The 16,520-nt window shown below is 36.0% G+C and overlaps 1 protein-coding gene across 3 annotated transcripts in view; it reads left to right on the forward strand.

The window, feature by feature from the left end:
• The window catches only part of LOC150092812 (carabin-like), a 183,878-nt gene that overhangs the window by 154,295 nt on the left and 13,063 nt on the right, over window positions 1-16,520 (forward strand). For all 3 annotated transcript variants that reach the window (XM_090414655.1, XM_090414656.1, XM_090414657.1), the window contains one exon: window positions 14,392-14,466. In XM_090414655.1, the coding sequence (XP_090270781.1) occupies window positions 14,392-14,466 (75 nt within the window). The remainder of the gene's footprint in view (window positions 1-14,391; window positions 14,467-16,520) is intronic.

A 16,520-nucleotide genomic window follows, 5' to 3' on the forward strand; every position in this document is an offset into this window, starting at 1 on the left:
CTCGCATATCTTCAATGGGAATGTTCCATTTTTCCAGTTGTTCCATTATTGTTGCACATAAACCACGTCCTGTGGAATCTGATATATCTGCAAAGCCTAAAAAGTTTTCCCGGATCTTTACAATTCCATTGTCACAGGAAACAAAGCAAATAATAATGGTCATTTGTTCTGTTTTACTTGCATGAGGTGTGCAGGTACTATCAACATAAGAAGCCTGAATGGCAAAGAAATGGAGCTAGCTCATGAATTAGATAAGTACCAGATCGACATAATAGGGGTGACTGAAACAAAAAAGACAAAAACTGGTGAGCTCTTTCTGAGCAATAAATACAAAATGTTATATTCAGGCAATGACAATCAAGGAAAAGAAGGAGTAGCCATAGTATTCAACACAAAATACGAGGCTAATCTTCTTGAATGGCAGTCAGTCTCAAGTAGAGCGATTTGGGCAAATACAAGAATAGGGAACTGGACAATGAGACATATTTGTGCCTATAGTCCCACAGAAGGTTCTACTAAGGTAAAAGTGGAGGAATTTTTTGATGCTTTAGAAAAAGCAACTGACACAATAAAAAAGGAAAAGTTGGTCCTTGTTGGGGATCTAAATAGCAGAGTAGGAAATGATTGCGAGACATACAAAAATATTTTGGGAAAATTTAGAGAAAAGAGCAAAGCTAATAATAATGGCAAATATCTGTTGGATTTCTGCTCAGGACATGGACTGGTTATTACTAACAACATGTTCCAACATAAAAATGTGCACAAATTCACATGGAGAGAAGAGGCAAGGAAGAAAAGTCTCATTGACTACGTTATTGTTGATAGTGATGTTTTCTCCCTGGTGCAGGACACCAGAGTGTACAGAGGATTTGAAATTGGAAGTGATCACTATTTAGTCTTGAGCAGGATAAAATTGAGTTTCACATTGAAAAGAATAACATGTAAGAAAGTTTTAAAGCAAATAAAAGTTGAGCAGCTCTCAGATGTGAACTAAAATACACAAAGATTATTGAAGAAAAAATGAATGAGTTTGAGAACAGGAATCAAACCTTGGAGAAAGCCCCGATTGATTCAGTATAGAGAGGCATGTGGTGAAGTTGTCTGCAAGGATAGAAAAATCAGAACTCCATGGTGGACACAGGAAGTTAAAGAGGCAGTGAAGGAAAAGAAGAAAGCATATCAAAAGTTCCTGGCAAATAAGTCAGCTTGTGCTCTTAGAGAATACAGAGACAAATGCAAGAATGCTATACACTGTGTAAGATTAGCTAAAGAAAAGTTATGGGAGTACTTTGGCAAGAATATAGAAAATAAATATCAAGAAGGTGGCAAAATATTCTGGAGGTTGTTGAAGAAACTTAGGAATGGAGGAAAGAGTGCTGTAAAAGGAGTTAGAGATGATAAAGGTGACATGAAAACCGGGAGAAAAAGATATCCTTGAAGTATGGAGTAATTACTTTGAAAAACTGCTTAATGAAACAAGCAGTGATGACAGCACTGTGGTAAAAAACACTGATCAGGCATGCAGTCAGGAATACATATCCATACTTGAAGTAGAAAAAGCCATTAAAGGCTTGAAATGTGGAAAAGCAGCAGGAGTAGATGATATTTGACCAGAAATGAAGTATGGTGGTATGAGAGTCTTACAGTGGCTACACTGCATAGTTCAGAAAGCCTGGACAGAGGGACGAATTCCTGATGATTAGAGTAGAGCTCTCTCATAGTACCCATATATAAAAAGGGAAATAAAACTGAATGTGAGAATTACAGAGGTATTTTGCTACTGAGTGTTCCTAGCAAGATCTATGCAAGTATACTTGAGAATCAGTTGAGAAGAATTGTGGAAGAAAAGCTTGGTGAAGAACAAGCTGGATTCAGGCCAAATAGAGGCTGTCAGGATCAGATCTTCACTTTACGAGAAATAGTGGAGAAAGCATGGGAATATAACAAAGATCTGTATTTAAGTTTTGTCAGTTTGGAAAAGGCATATGACAAGGTGCCAAGAGAGAAGCTATTCAATACGCTACAGCTATATGGTATCAATGGGGCATTACATCAATCAATACTTTGTCTTTATTTGAGTTGTAAGTCAGCAGTTAGAATTGAAGGAAGTACAGGAAGATGGTATAATGTTAAATCTGGTGTTAGATAAGGATGTACATTATCCGCTCTGTTATTCATTATCTATATGGATCACATTATGAAAGAAAGTGGTATTAAAGATGATATCAAAATTGTAAATGTTAATGTCAGCTCTTTGCTTTATGCAAATGATGTTTTACTTCTAAATAAATCTGCTAGAAGTCTGCAAGATCCTCTGACTAAATTGAATAACTGTTGTAATAGATATGGTATGAAGGTCAGCAATAAAAAGACAAAGACAATGAAAATAGGCAGAATCATTGAAAATGTCAACTGCGTTGTGAATGGAGAAACTGCGGGACAAGTAAAACATTTCAGCTACTTAGGCACGATTTTTAGTGAAGATGGTAAAGTAAATATAGAAATAGACAATAGAATCAGCAAAGCTGGAATGGTGGGAAGTCAATTGAATAAATTCATATGGAATAAGAGAGTAATTAGTCAGAACACTAAATTAGCTGTATACAAGACAGTGTTCAAACCACTTTTAACTTATGGATCTGAGAACTGGGTCAGAAGTAAAACCCTTGAACAAACACTAGAGACCGCAGATATGAGAGTCCTAAGAAAGATTATAGATGTGAACAGATGACATCAATGGCAATATCATATTAAAAACGAGGATATTAGGAAAGACCTCGACATTGTCAGCATCCAGGAATGCGTTAGCAGAGCTAATCTCAGGTGGTATGGTTATTTAAACAGAATTGGCGAAGAAAGATTAGCAAAACAAGTGTTCTCTGTCAGGTTGCCAGCAAAACGACCCAGAAGAAGACCAAGATATAGGTGGATTGATACGGTACAAAGTGCCTTAGACGATAGAAATATAAGATCTGATAATGTTGGAGTCTTGACATGTAACAGATTGATTTGGAGGAAAATTGTAGATAGGAAGGTAGTAATGATGTAATTTTTTTTTCATGTAGTACTATCATATCCTGTACACCCCTTGAGGGTACATGGCAGGAATTTGATGTTGATGATTGATGATGATGATATTTCATTTTGAGTGTCTTTACTCAAATAGTGTACTCTATTGTTTCGTTGTAGGGCACTTTCACATGATATTCCATAACGGGATCAAACTTCACAAACAGTTCCACTAATTTTCAAAAAATTGCCGTTATTCTTTTAATATAATTTATTAGATAATCCGCAAAAAGCTAAATTTTGGCTACCAAGGAATTTGATAATTTCAATCAAGTGTTCTAAAACACTCATCCAATGTTTCTTTTCCATTTCATACATGCTTTGAGTCTGGCAATCAATAGTAGTTTTGTTTTTTAAATTTTTATCAAGTTCGTTCCATTGTAAGGTATTTTTCATGCGAGTTAAACTAGTCTCATGTCTATGCGAAGTTGTACTTACATTTCTCCAATCGTTATAACCTACTACAAGACTACTTGATTCAGTAGGTGTGAAACGTTTGCAACAAAAGCAAAGAACAGAATTTAAAGTTTCGGAATAAATGAGCCATGTTCTTGGTACGAGCCACCCGTTTTCCATTTTTCTATTATAATACATGTTGTCAAATTTACGATCATGTGTATCTCTGGGATGTGTTATATTTTTCTTTTGAACAGGTCCCATTTCAATTAAAACAATTCGTAATTTTTCATCAATATTTTCCCATTCACCTGGATCTTCTAAATTTACAGAGACTAACAATGTGTTAGTTTCGTGGTCAACTAGAACTAAATCTTCTAACTGGTTTTTTTTTCACTTAAATCATGCATCTTGTTATCTTGTTCAATAGTTGCAATAGTACTTTCGTGCAAACTGGATGATGTGCACGGTTCTTCAACTCTGATTTATCTAGTTGGTTACAATCTGCATCAGAATATTTTAATATTTTAACAAATTTATTAAGAGTCCCAGTTTGTTTCTTTATATCTGCTTGTTTCGCAGCATGACGCTTATGATTTTGTGCACTGGATGACTTTTTTTTAATTTTTGATTCCATTTCTATTTTATACCCACAAGAAATTATTACACAACACGACACAGAGATGAAATAATAGTCTGCACTGTGCTACTGTCAGTAGCCTACTGAGATGCGTACCATATGACTGGTTAACTACCAACAAATGTTTTGTACGAAAATTTGTTTCTGCACATAAAAACCATTCACCGTTTCACTTTAGATAGACTGTAGACACAATATTCTGCATGCAAGCATTTAGCCTGCTCTCGCTGCAAAATTGTAAACAGCCAGCTGATCAAAGAGACGGCAATATACAATTGTTTTAAATTTTTGTTTGGTGTATCCGGCCTTATTTATTTTAATATTGATCATTCTAAGAATTTTTTGTTTTTATGATAAAAATTTTGTTTCTGAAAAATGAACTTATGAACCGTGTCCCAGTGGCGGCACCCCCTTCGTAGCGGCGCCCGCTTGTCCTCTTCCGCTGGCCTTGCTATAGGGAATACTTTTGGAGACTGAGGGGGCTCAGTCTGCAATCAGAGATAGCTGGCCCAAGACTGTCACTAATTTTAAGCAGTATCTAGTGAAGAGATGGCTAGCAAGTGCCACCATCTCATGGTCCCTAACACAATATTTTTACTGCCTGAAATAGTGTGGGTTCAATGGTCGATTTTCTTTAATTTACAGGATGAAAAATCCAAGTTTCTGAGAGAAAAAATCCACTTGCCCATGCCAGAGATAGGCTAACTTGAGAACCGGTCAAAGAAAAACAAAAAAGTTCCTCTAGTCAGCGACTAGAATCAAACTTAGAACACTCTTTCTTTGTACAGCCTAGCGCTGGAGGAATGCAAACACCACTTCCACTGAGCTAAATAGGCTGTAATAAGTTAATAACATTTTAAAGCAATCATGTTTGCATAAATGACATAAAGCGTTTAGTTAAGGGAACATGTCAACAAATTTGTTTGTCAATCTACACCATTAAAAGCTTTCCATTTCAGCAATGACTGTACAGATATCTGTAGTATTAACTAGCATAGATTTCATTTTGGTAAGGACTTACATTTTTTTTTTTTTTTAACAACTGTAACAACAGTATTACGAGATAAGTTTATCCTGCAGTCTATCTCAGTGTTCGATACACCATTGTCACTAAATTTAGTAATTTTAATCTTAGCATGTAATGTAATTACATTACATGCTCTTGCAGTGAAAATATGTTTACACATTTTTTCACTGCAAGCAATGGCATTGTTACTTTGAATGTTATCTTATTTTATTCTTACTAATAATACAGATAGTTATAAGCAGCTTGTAATTCACAGCTTAACACCAAAACACAGATGTAGCGAATAATCATCGTAAACAAACAGTTCACAGAAACTGCACATCAGTTGACTCATGAGAGAGTCATATCCCTGAAACAGTTTATTAGCAAATGTTGTCATATAAATGGATTGATCATAATTGAAAAGCATTGTAGTTATACAGAGTCCATCAAAAATTGTAATACTAAATTTATGCAGACATCAAGGGATGAATACAAGTTACCTTTGACTTCTACAATTACACGACGTGTTCAAAGTGGTTACCATTAGCATTCAGACACTTATTATTACAACGAATTACTGCTTGGGCAATGTTGGCCAAAGTGTCCAGTGGGATTGCTGTGTATGCCATTTCAATTTCTTTCTGAAGGATCACCAGTGTAGCTGGTTTTCTATGATACACTACATCCTTTTGAGTCCTCCATAGATAGAAGTTCAAGGGTGTTAAATCAGAAGAACATGGGGGAGAACTGAACTGCACTTCTTCGTCCTATCCATTGTCCCCACAAACTATCAGAGGTAAGCTCTCGTCGGTAGGAGTGTGGTGGTGCGCCATCTTGTTGGAAGAGAAATTGATCATTCCCATAAAGTGCATGAATGGCAAGTAAAATGGATGTGCATAGCATGTCTTGTACACTTAACCAGTAACAGTACCTTCAAACAAGAATAGTCCTATTAAACCCCTAGATGACAATCCACACCAGACATCGAACCTTGGTAAATTGACTGCCTTGTCCACATGAATGCCTGGATGTTTTTGAGCCCAGTAAACACAAACGAATACGTGCAATTGTCAGGCGTATTAGAGGTTGTGTTGTAAACTCATGCCTCCATTGTCATTGAACTTCAACAACATTCTCAAATTTGAAATACCACTTTAAAATGGTCTTGCGTTCCTCGAATGACAGTCATGCCTCTGCCATTTTGTTTGACTGTCCTACCAGTCAAATGTTGATGCTAGTATTCATGTGAGTAACGGCATCTTTTGAGAGAACATCATACTGCACATCTCTACCGTAATTTGATCCAACTTCGAAAAAAAGTCCAAAGATGATATCTGTTAAAGTGTTTATACAATTTTTTGACAGACTCTGTATATGCAATAATTAACCAACACTCCCTCACAGTGCAACTCCAAACTCGCAGAACAAATTTTTCTTCTTCATTCATCCATTCCACTGCTGCCCTTTGGAACAGTCTGCTATCTTATGTGTTTCCCAAAGAATACAATCCACAACTTTTCAAGACAAATATGAACAAGTTCTTCTTATTCATCTACATGCTGTAGGTTGACCAACCTCTTGTGGATGGGTTCCCCATAAAAAAACTGTGGCATTTCCTTGTCTCCAGGCAGAATCATATCTTCATTTTCTTTTAAAAATTTCAATACTTGGAGTTCTGCCTTCAACTTCAAGGCAGATAAATATACATATTGAAGAGTTAAAATGATAGCATAAATCATCGGTAAGGTATTTGGGGAAAAAAAAAAAAATATATATATATATATATATATATATGTTACTGGCAAAGTGTGAAAAGCAGGCATTCTATAGAATGTGTGACTTTTTTAGGCAAAGTATGAAATGTCTGTTTTATTTTAATATTTTACATACTTTCCCTAGGCATTGTATAGAATACCTAGGCATTATATAGAATGATAATACTATTTTGGCAAAGTATGAAAAAGGCTTTTTTTGAAAAGATGCATATAAAAATGTAAGAAGTACAAAATATAAGATACCGGCAAGTACCGGATTTTTTTATAGAAAGAGAAAAAGACTAGTGCTGAACTACTTGTTGCTACAAGGTAGACCTGAATGACATTTTGAATTGCACTTAACTGCCTTTTTTATACAAAAGCACTTCAAATTTCGGCACTTGGTCTTGCAAGTACACGTCACGAACCCTTGGCTGCTACCCATGGACAGAGCAGAAGCGGCTGACCGGAGAGCTATTTCATGGTCAGGAATGTCTTCAACTCTCAGCAAGTCCTTGGGACATAAAGTGAATTGCGATCTGGCATAGAGTTGGTTTAAAATTCCTTCAGCAGTTCCAAGTCGGTAAAAGCAGTTCCAAGTCATCTGTCACACTCATAACAACCGCCAGCAGATTGCGTAAGTCACCCCATCCCTCGTCGACGTCTGGGATAGGAACTCATACAGTGGCCCCCCCCAAGGTGCAGGAGGAAATTTATTGTTGGAATCTATTTTCATTTTTTCGGCCTGTATTTCCAGATTCAATTTAGATGGAATTTTACCTTCGACAGCATTCTCAATAGCAAAGAGTACACAAAATATTAACATCATAACCTTCTATTTTCTCATTTCCATCGTCTTTACTCTCATGTCCACAGGCGGCATGAACCTAACCTAACCATTTCTGGTTAGGTTAGGTTTAGGTTAGGTTAGGAAGTGCTCTGGCTCTCTGAGGCAAGCGTCGAAAGTCACGTCACTTGCCTTATGACATTAAAAGTCACTGCCAGAGTATTTTATACTTTGCCGATTTTGCCTTTTGGCATTCTATAGAATGCCTAGGAAATGTGTGAAAATCTAAGAGTTTCATACTTTGACGTCCCACTTTCGGCATTCTATAGAATGCCGGTTTTCACACTTTGCCGGTAACACACACACACACACACACACACACACATATATATATATATATATATATATATATATATATAGGAGGTGATAATATATGTATAATGCAATTAATTATTGAAAACAATCTTGATTTAGAATAAAATATGAATTAGTGTATATACAGTAGTGCTCAAAAGCATTTTAACAAACTAATATTTTACCCTGAATATTTCAGACTAGTTGTAAACAATGAACTCGGTCATATTTGTAGTAGTTTGATTGGAAACATACATAGAAATGTCAACATAAGTTTATTACCAAAACTTATGTTGACATTTTTTCTGAGATTATTTGTTGGGTTCATAAATATTTTAACAAGTTATTAACACGTTATCTATGAAAATTTTTTTAATACATATAATAATTACTATAAGTTTAAGAATGTTAATTATTAATAAGCCATGGCAATAACTAAAGTCTACTCTGCAGACTTTAAAGCAGCTGTAATTCATGCTTTGCAAAGCCACATTCACACACACACACATAATCAAATGTTGTGTGAGATTTTGGCATCTTGTAACAACTTGTAAATGTTTGGGAACAACTTTATAATCCCAGAGGAGATGACGAGACGACAATTAGACAACGGCATCCACAAAAAAGGGCTAGAGAAGAAAAACATTAAAAGGCTATCCAAGCAAGTCCTCAAACGCCTACTATGGCTATTAAAGAATTATGTTAAAATTATGGACTATATATGTTTTGACAGTAAAACGTCTGAAAGAACAAGGTTTATTGGTTTTTCAACCTAGTAATAAGTCACTTATTTCTGCACAGAACAAAGGTCTGATTAAACTTTGCTAAGACTCAGACAGCTACTATATAGTCTATAATCTTATTTAGTGATGAAAGCAAATTTAATTTGATTTCATCCAATGAAATCAAATTAAATATGTTAATTAAGCATCCCAACAATCAAGAGAACAATCCAAAATATTAGGTACCTATGGTAAAGCACAGAAGAGAAAATGTCATGGCATGGGGATGATTTTCACATGAAGGAGTAGGCACGTTACACTGTATCAAAGCCACCATGGATTGTTTTGTTTATCATGAAATATTAGATATGAAAATGCTACTTTATGTAAAAAGAAATATTATTACTATTGTTATTATTAAAAGAGACCCCTCACAGAGTCAGGAACTCATCGAGGGAGGCCATACTATTCACACCAGCTGTCATACCTGTTCTTGCATTCATTCATGCTACTTGCCCACACAACATCCAATGGCAATCCATTCCAGTCACACACTATTCTGTGAGAAAAATCTAGCCCTAACCCCCCTCCCTTCTTGATAGCATTCATTCTCAACTTCCATAGATACCTTCACATCCTTTTTCCACCTTCCATAAAAAATTTCCATATAGCCCTTTCAGAAGTTTGTGAGTCTCTCAATCTGTCTTCATAATCAGTATTCTACAATCCTGATATCATTTTTGACACTCTCCTTTGCACACTTTCCACTGTATCAGAATTATCACAGAAACCAGGAGATCAGCTTGCAATAGTCCAACTGAGGTCTTATCAAGGCCTTGTAAAGAGGCAAAATGACTTCTCTATCATGTCAAGGTTCGTTTTAGCACTGTCATTATTCTCTGGGTTCTATTTACAATTTTTGCTATAAGACTATTGAACTTCAACTCCCTGTCTACTAAAACTCAAAGATCCCTAGCCTCATCAGTTCCTTCAAGCATAATCCTACCAATATAGTATGACACTGGATATCTAATCACACCAAAGTGCATGACTTTACATTTATTAACATTGAAATGACAGACATTTTCACATGCCCACAATTCCAGCCTATTCAAATCATTCTGCAAATACCACATATCAGCAGCACTCCTGATTACCCTACCTATTTTTGCATCATCAGCAAATAGCTGTAGATCACGTCGAATCTTTCCTAATGTCATTAATGTGCAGACGGAATAACAATGGACAAAGGACTGATCCTTGAGGCACACCACTGGTTACCTTGAATCTTGCAGATTCACCCCCCCCCCATATACCACTTTTTGATATCTCTCAGTCAGCCATCCTCTTATCCATGCTAATAGTTTATAATCCAATCCTATATTCTGGAATTTATGCAACAGTATTCCATGATGTATTCTGTCAAAAGCCTTAGCAAGATCGAAAAGCATCATGTGTATCCATTCTCCTTGTCTAACTCAGCGGTAACATTATTATAGAATGTGAGTAAGTTGCTAAAACATGACCTTCCCTTAGTAAACCCATGTTTTTCATTGCAAAGTAGATTCACTGTCAACCCATTTCTGAATGCGAGCCCTAACCAACCTTTCCAAAATCTTCACTACCACTCCTGAGATACTGATTGGTCAATAGTTGGATATATCAGTCTTTGCACCGCCCTTGTGCAATTAGATTATCGTACATTCTTTCCACTCCTGTGGAATCTTCACTGTTTTGAGACTGGAAGTATACAGCCTGGTCAAGGGCATAGCCAGTTCGGCTGAACACTCTTTTAGCATCCATGCTGATATTCCCATTAGTTCCTATTGCAAGATTCTTATTCAGTTTGTGCAACAGCTCCAGTACTTCCTCCTCATCCACATAAGTTTCTTCATATGGTGAAGAGGTAGCAGTGAGTTCAGTCTTGCATATACCAGGTTGATAGCTTTTAGCAAAATGACTGCTTGTTAGTCGAGCAATTACTATCACTTCTACATCAGTCACCCACATACCATCTACATTCAGTAGAGTTATTCTTTCAGATGCATTCTTTCTTTAACTTGCAGAGCCAGTTTCTTTTCATACTAGAGTTATTCTTTCAGATGCATTCTTTCTTTAACTTGCAGAGCCAGTTTCTTTTCATACTCGGACTTAGCTTTCTGCACAATACTTGTAACTCTTCTGGCCTGCTCCTTATAAATATCCATAACTGACATCATCCTTGTGTACACAATATTCCTTCCATATCTATTTCTTACATATCTCTTGCTTAATTAGATTACACATCCATTTCACTCCCACTCTATTTATGCTTCGAACTCTAGGGGACACATTCTAATATCGTATCATTAAGCATTTTTAAACACTTCCCATGCACTGTGAATATCCTTCCCATCCAATAACTGATACCATGGCACAGAACTGAGCATATCCCTCAGGCAGTCATAATTTCCTGCTTTGTAGTTCAGCATGTAACCTTTTCTGAATGGAACATTCATAAACTTAGCCACTTCCCAAGTGAGTATTCATGTTTGTGAAAGACAAAGACAGTAATGCATTAATATAAAAACAAAATATTGAAGAATGTTTATTATTTAGAATAAAAGAGAAAATATTTCTGTGTTTCATTGAAGTGTATAAAATTCTGAAGATATTACATTAAATAAAGTTATGAACCTACTACAAAAATCTTTGTCAAAATAATTTTGAGCACTACTATATTTTTCACATTTTTTTTTCATAGAAATTAAACTAAGCACTTCAGATAAGTATAATGTATGTGAATTGTTTCAACATTCCCAATTTTGAATGCTCTACTTTCTAGAAGATCATTAATATTCTTTGTTAATATTTTTTAAAAAAAATTATATATGTTCCTTTCATCTCTGTTAGTCTGTTGTATACAGTTATTTCCACTATAGTAAAGTCACAGGAATAATTTATTATTATTACCCCAAGACCTCATGAAGTCGAAGACTCATCTGGGAGGTCCTTTTATCGCAACCACACACACACAGCTTATCATACCGTGCCTTGAACACCTTGCAGACATCACACTCTCAGTCAAGGCATTCCAATCATTCACAACTCAGCATGAAAAAAACCTGCCACTCACTCCCCTACTCACACCCTCTTTATACAGTTTCCAGGGATGACCTCTGGTTCTCCCCTGAATTCCCACTATTTTCTGTAGAACCTCTCCAGCATTGATCCTATAACAACCCCTTAATAACTTGTAGGTCTCTATCATATCTCCCTTCTTATTCCTGTCCACCAGCCTCTTCAAGTTGCATCTTCTCAATCTTTCCTCATACTTGGGCACAATAGTCCATGTGTGGCCTAATCAAAGCCTTATACAATGGAACAAGAATCTCCCTACTTCTACACGTCAGTGTCCTCCTCATCATTCCCAGAAGTCTTTGTGTTGTCTTCACAATTTTGGCGATGTGTCCCCTAAATTTTAGATCCTTATCCACTATCACTCCCAGATCTCTTATTTCCTCTACTTCCAACAATATATTCTCACCAAGCATAAATTCTGCATCCCATCTTGGTTTTCCAAATTTTAAACCTTACATTTTGCAACATTGAACTCCCATTCTCGTGCCCAATCACTCAATTTATTCAAGTCTTATTGTAAGGCCACAACATCTTTTCTACTCTTCATGGTTCATCCCAACTTTGCATCATCTGCAAACAACTGAATATCTCCATCCAAATCTTCGCCAATATCATTAATATACAAGTTAAATAGTAATGGCCCTAAAACAGATCCCTGAGGCACTCCACTAATGACTTTCCTTTTCCTGGATATTGCACCCCCATACACAACTTGTTGATACCTATCAGATAGCCAGTCTCCAATCCAATGCACTAATCTAATATCCAACCCCATCTGCTCTAGTTTGACTGTCAACTTATCATGAGGTACTCTATCAAAAGCTTTTGCAAAATCCAAGTATATCACTGTGTATCCTTCTCCTCTGTCCAAGGAAGCAGTCACTTTATTGTAATAAGTAAGTAGATTACTAAAACACGACCTCCCTTTAGCAAATCCATGCTGTCCATCAAAGATTATACCATTGTTGTCAACCCAACTCTGGATCCTAGTTCTCACAAGCTTCTCCAACAACTTAATCACAACACGTGACACACAGATAGGCCTATAGCTTGATGCTTGAGTTCGCTCACCTCCTTTATGAAGTGCACAATCTTGCCCTCCTTCCACTCCTTAGGAACTTGACCGAGTGCAAGACTCATATTAAAAAAATATGTCAAGACAGGTGTCAACTCCCTGGCACATTCCTTCAGAATATGTGGTGATATATTATCAAGTCCCACAGTCTTATTAACATCTAGTTTATTCAACTCCCCATACACCTCTTGCTCACTTACAGTCAGTCTCTCCTTCCCATCATCTACTGCTCTCAATCTCTCCATGAAGTCACATTCACAAGATTGAAAGACCTTTATGAATTGCTCATTAAGTATCTCCACCACACATTCTGCAACAGCTGTCTTTATACCATTTTCTCCTATCAATATCATCCTTCCATAATCATTCTTTCTTTTGCTGGCTACATATCGAAAGAACTCCTTAGGATTCTTTTTGGCTTCATTAGCTAACTACTGTTCATACCTCTCTTTAGCTACCCTCATCAACCAAGTCATCCTCCTTGCCTGGTCTTTGTAGACCTCATAGAATAGGTTATTTCCACTTCTCTTATGCTGCCTCCACAATGTCCTCTTTCTCTGTATCACATGCTTAATCTCTTTATTCATCCATCTCACACTTACCTTATTTAACTTTCTCACCCTTGGAATACATTTAGACATTGCATCTACTAGATAGTTTTTGAAAATCCCCCAAGCTGCGTTGATCTCTTTTCCAGCTAACTCCTCATTCCATGCTACACCCACAAGCTGTCTCCTGAGCTCTTCATAATCACCTCCCTTGTAGTTCCACATATACCCTTTTCTCACAGAGGTCCTCACACTGCTGGCAACCACCCAGGTAATCACCTGGGTGGATGATTTAACACCTCATTTATAATTACATCCTCTGATGAGATAACTAAATCCAAGACCCTCAAATCCTCACGTGCCCTCTGTTACATACTGTCTGAGGTAGTCATCCCTCAAAAATTCAAGAAACTCAGTTTCTTTACTTCCAGTTACTATTGCCATAATTAAAATCACCCATAATGATCACACTTTTCTTATTTGTTTGGCTAATTTGACTATACAATTCACTATCACCACCATCCACATTACCTGGTCTATAACAACATCCAACCAAGTATTTCATTCCATTCACCTCTATCTACACCATACTGCCTCAAAACCACTGGCACTATTTCCCTCTTGCATCTCTACTTTGTATGGACATAACTCTTTCTCTATCTTCAACAGCACTCCCCCTCCCTTTTTACCCCTTCTATCCTCACAAAACACATCATACCCTTCCATCTGTATTCCTGTCAGGATGTCGTCCATTTCCAACCATGTCTCACTTATTTCGACAATCTTTGGATTAACAGAGTAAAATATTTGATGTGTGAATTCACTCATTTGTGAGGAACTTCGCTATAAAAAGGTGTTTGGTATAGTGAAATTGACTTTATACATACATGTAAATTTGTATGTATTTTTCTTAACAGAATACTTAAAGGTGAAGGAATAATGAAAGATATAAAGAATAGTTCTAGTGAAAACATTAGAAATTTAATTGGGAGGTAAGTACAATTTCAACATTGAAACTTAAGTTTTAAAGTATAAAATTACTGACATATTTTTAAAAAATAAAAGGGAGGAATATTTTTCATGAGTATGCAATTACTCAAAATTTCTATGAACACATATATATCTGCAAAAAAACTTCTTTTTCATAGTAAATCATAGGCTCTGATATCTTTTATTTGTATTTTATGTGACTCCCTCTCATGAAAGACTAAGCCTATAGTACTTTAGTACCATTGATGAGATAAAGGTTAGTTATATTTAACACTTACCACAGGAATAGATTGCTACAGAGTGGAGAACTTGCTATAATGAATTTTCTTTAGTATTGTGCCTGTGGAACTACTAAAAAAATTTTAGGAAGTAAAAAGGTATCACATTCATTCACAAAAATTTTTAATTTTGTGATTACCAATATCTTTGCCTAAAATATGGAAAACTCAATCATCGCAATACCCAAAAAATTAAGATGAATGAAATGTTCAAATTATAGAGCAGTTAGTTTAATGATCAATACCTTAAAATTTAGCTTATAATAATAATGAAACAATGTCAAAATCCAATAAGATAATAGCTGAAGAAAAATATAAATATAAAAAAAAGATAAGTGGTAAAAGGACAACAAGCAATGCAATAACCTAAGAATGAGATACAAAGATTAGTATAATATGCCTGCTTTTGAGATTTCAAATAAAATAAAAAAAATTAAAAAAAAACTGATAGGGATCTTTGAAAACATTGAACTGGGTTCTAAATATAATAAAATTAGTTTAATCCTTTATCCAAGTGTGAGCAAACAAAGTTTGCGCCTGAAAGTATCTTCAGGACTCGGGTAAGGTGGTACAACACCAGGGCAACTCGTTGCAAAGGTGGAACAAGCTACCAACACTCCTATCTCAGTATCTCCTATAATGCAAAACACATCTCCTTGCGGATATGTCTAATGTTATGCATTAAGGGAAGGGTCATACCCAGACTAGTTTCGACCTTTATTGAGGTCTCTTCAGTGGGAGCCAGGCCCAAGTGGAGATACCAGGCAGAAGCATAAAGGTCGAAACTAGTCTGGGTAGTGGCCCTTCCCTTAATGCATAACATTAGACATATCCGCAAGGAGATGTGTTTTGCATTATAGGAGACACTGAGATATAGGAGTGTTGGTATCTTGCTCCACCTTTGCAACGAGTTGCCCTGGTGTTGTACCACCTTACCCCAGTCCTGAAGATACTTTCAGGCACAAACTTTGTTTGCTCACACTTGAATAAAGGATTAAACTAATTTTATTATACTTTAACCAAGTGAAAAATAAACTTTCAACATCTTTCTCTAAATCCAGAGTAATTTATTAAAAAAGGGTGGCACACCATTTGGCAACTCCTATAGGTAGAGATGACCTGCTAATGCTTCTGCCTGGTATCTCCACTTTGGCCTGGCTCCCACTGAGGAGACCTCAATAAAGGTCTAAACTAGTCTAGGTAGTGGCCCTTCCCTTAAGGCATAACATTAGACATATCTGCAAGGAGATGTGTTTTGCATTATAGGAGATACTGAGATAGGATTGTTGGTAGCTTGCTCCACCTTTGCAATGAGTTGTCCTGGTGTTGTACCACCTTACCCCAGTCCTGAAGATACTTTCAGGCACAAACTTTGTTGGCTCACATTTGGATAAAGGATTAAACTAATTTTATTATACTTTAACCAAGTGAAAAATAAACTTTGGGTTCTAAATATTTACAGGTAATCCTCATATAACGTGGATGTTAGGTTTCATAGAAATGCCATGTTATATAAATTGCATTATGCGAGACTCAGATCACATAGAAAAAGTATGGTTACGTTCCGAAATCTTTTTTTTTTTAATTATATAAACAACAATGACATATCTAACAAAAAAATCTTTTTATTTTACTCAGGTAATTCATGTAAGTTAAGAAAACATAAACTATGAGCAAATACATAGTTTATACAATGGAATATAGTATTAACTTATAAAAATTACGAATTATATGCAAACTTCATTGCACATAATGCATAAATGTTTTAGGCAAAATAA

Source organism: Typopeltis vanoorti, chromosome 25 (assembly GCF_054136105.1).
Source record: "Typopeltis vanoorti isolate ZY-2024b chromosome 25, IOZ_Tvanoo_1.0, whole genome shotgun sequence".
Lineage (NCBI taxonomy): Eukaryota > Metazoa > Arthropoda > Arachnida > Uropygi > Thelyphonidae > Typopeltis > Typopeltis vanoorti.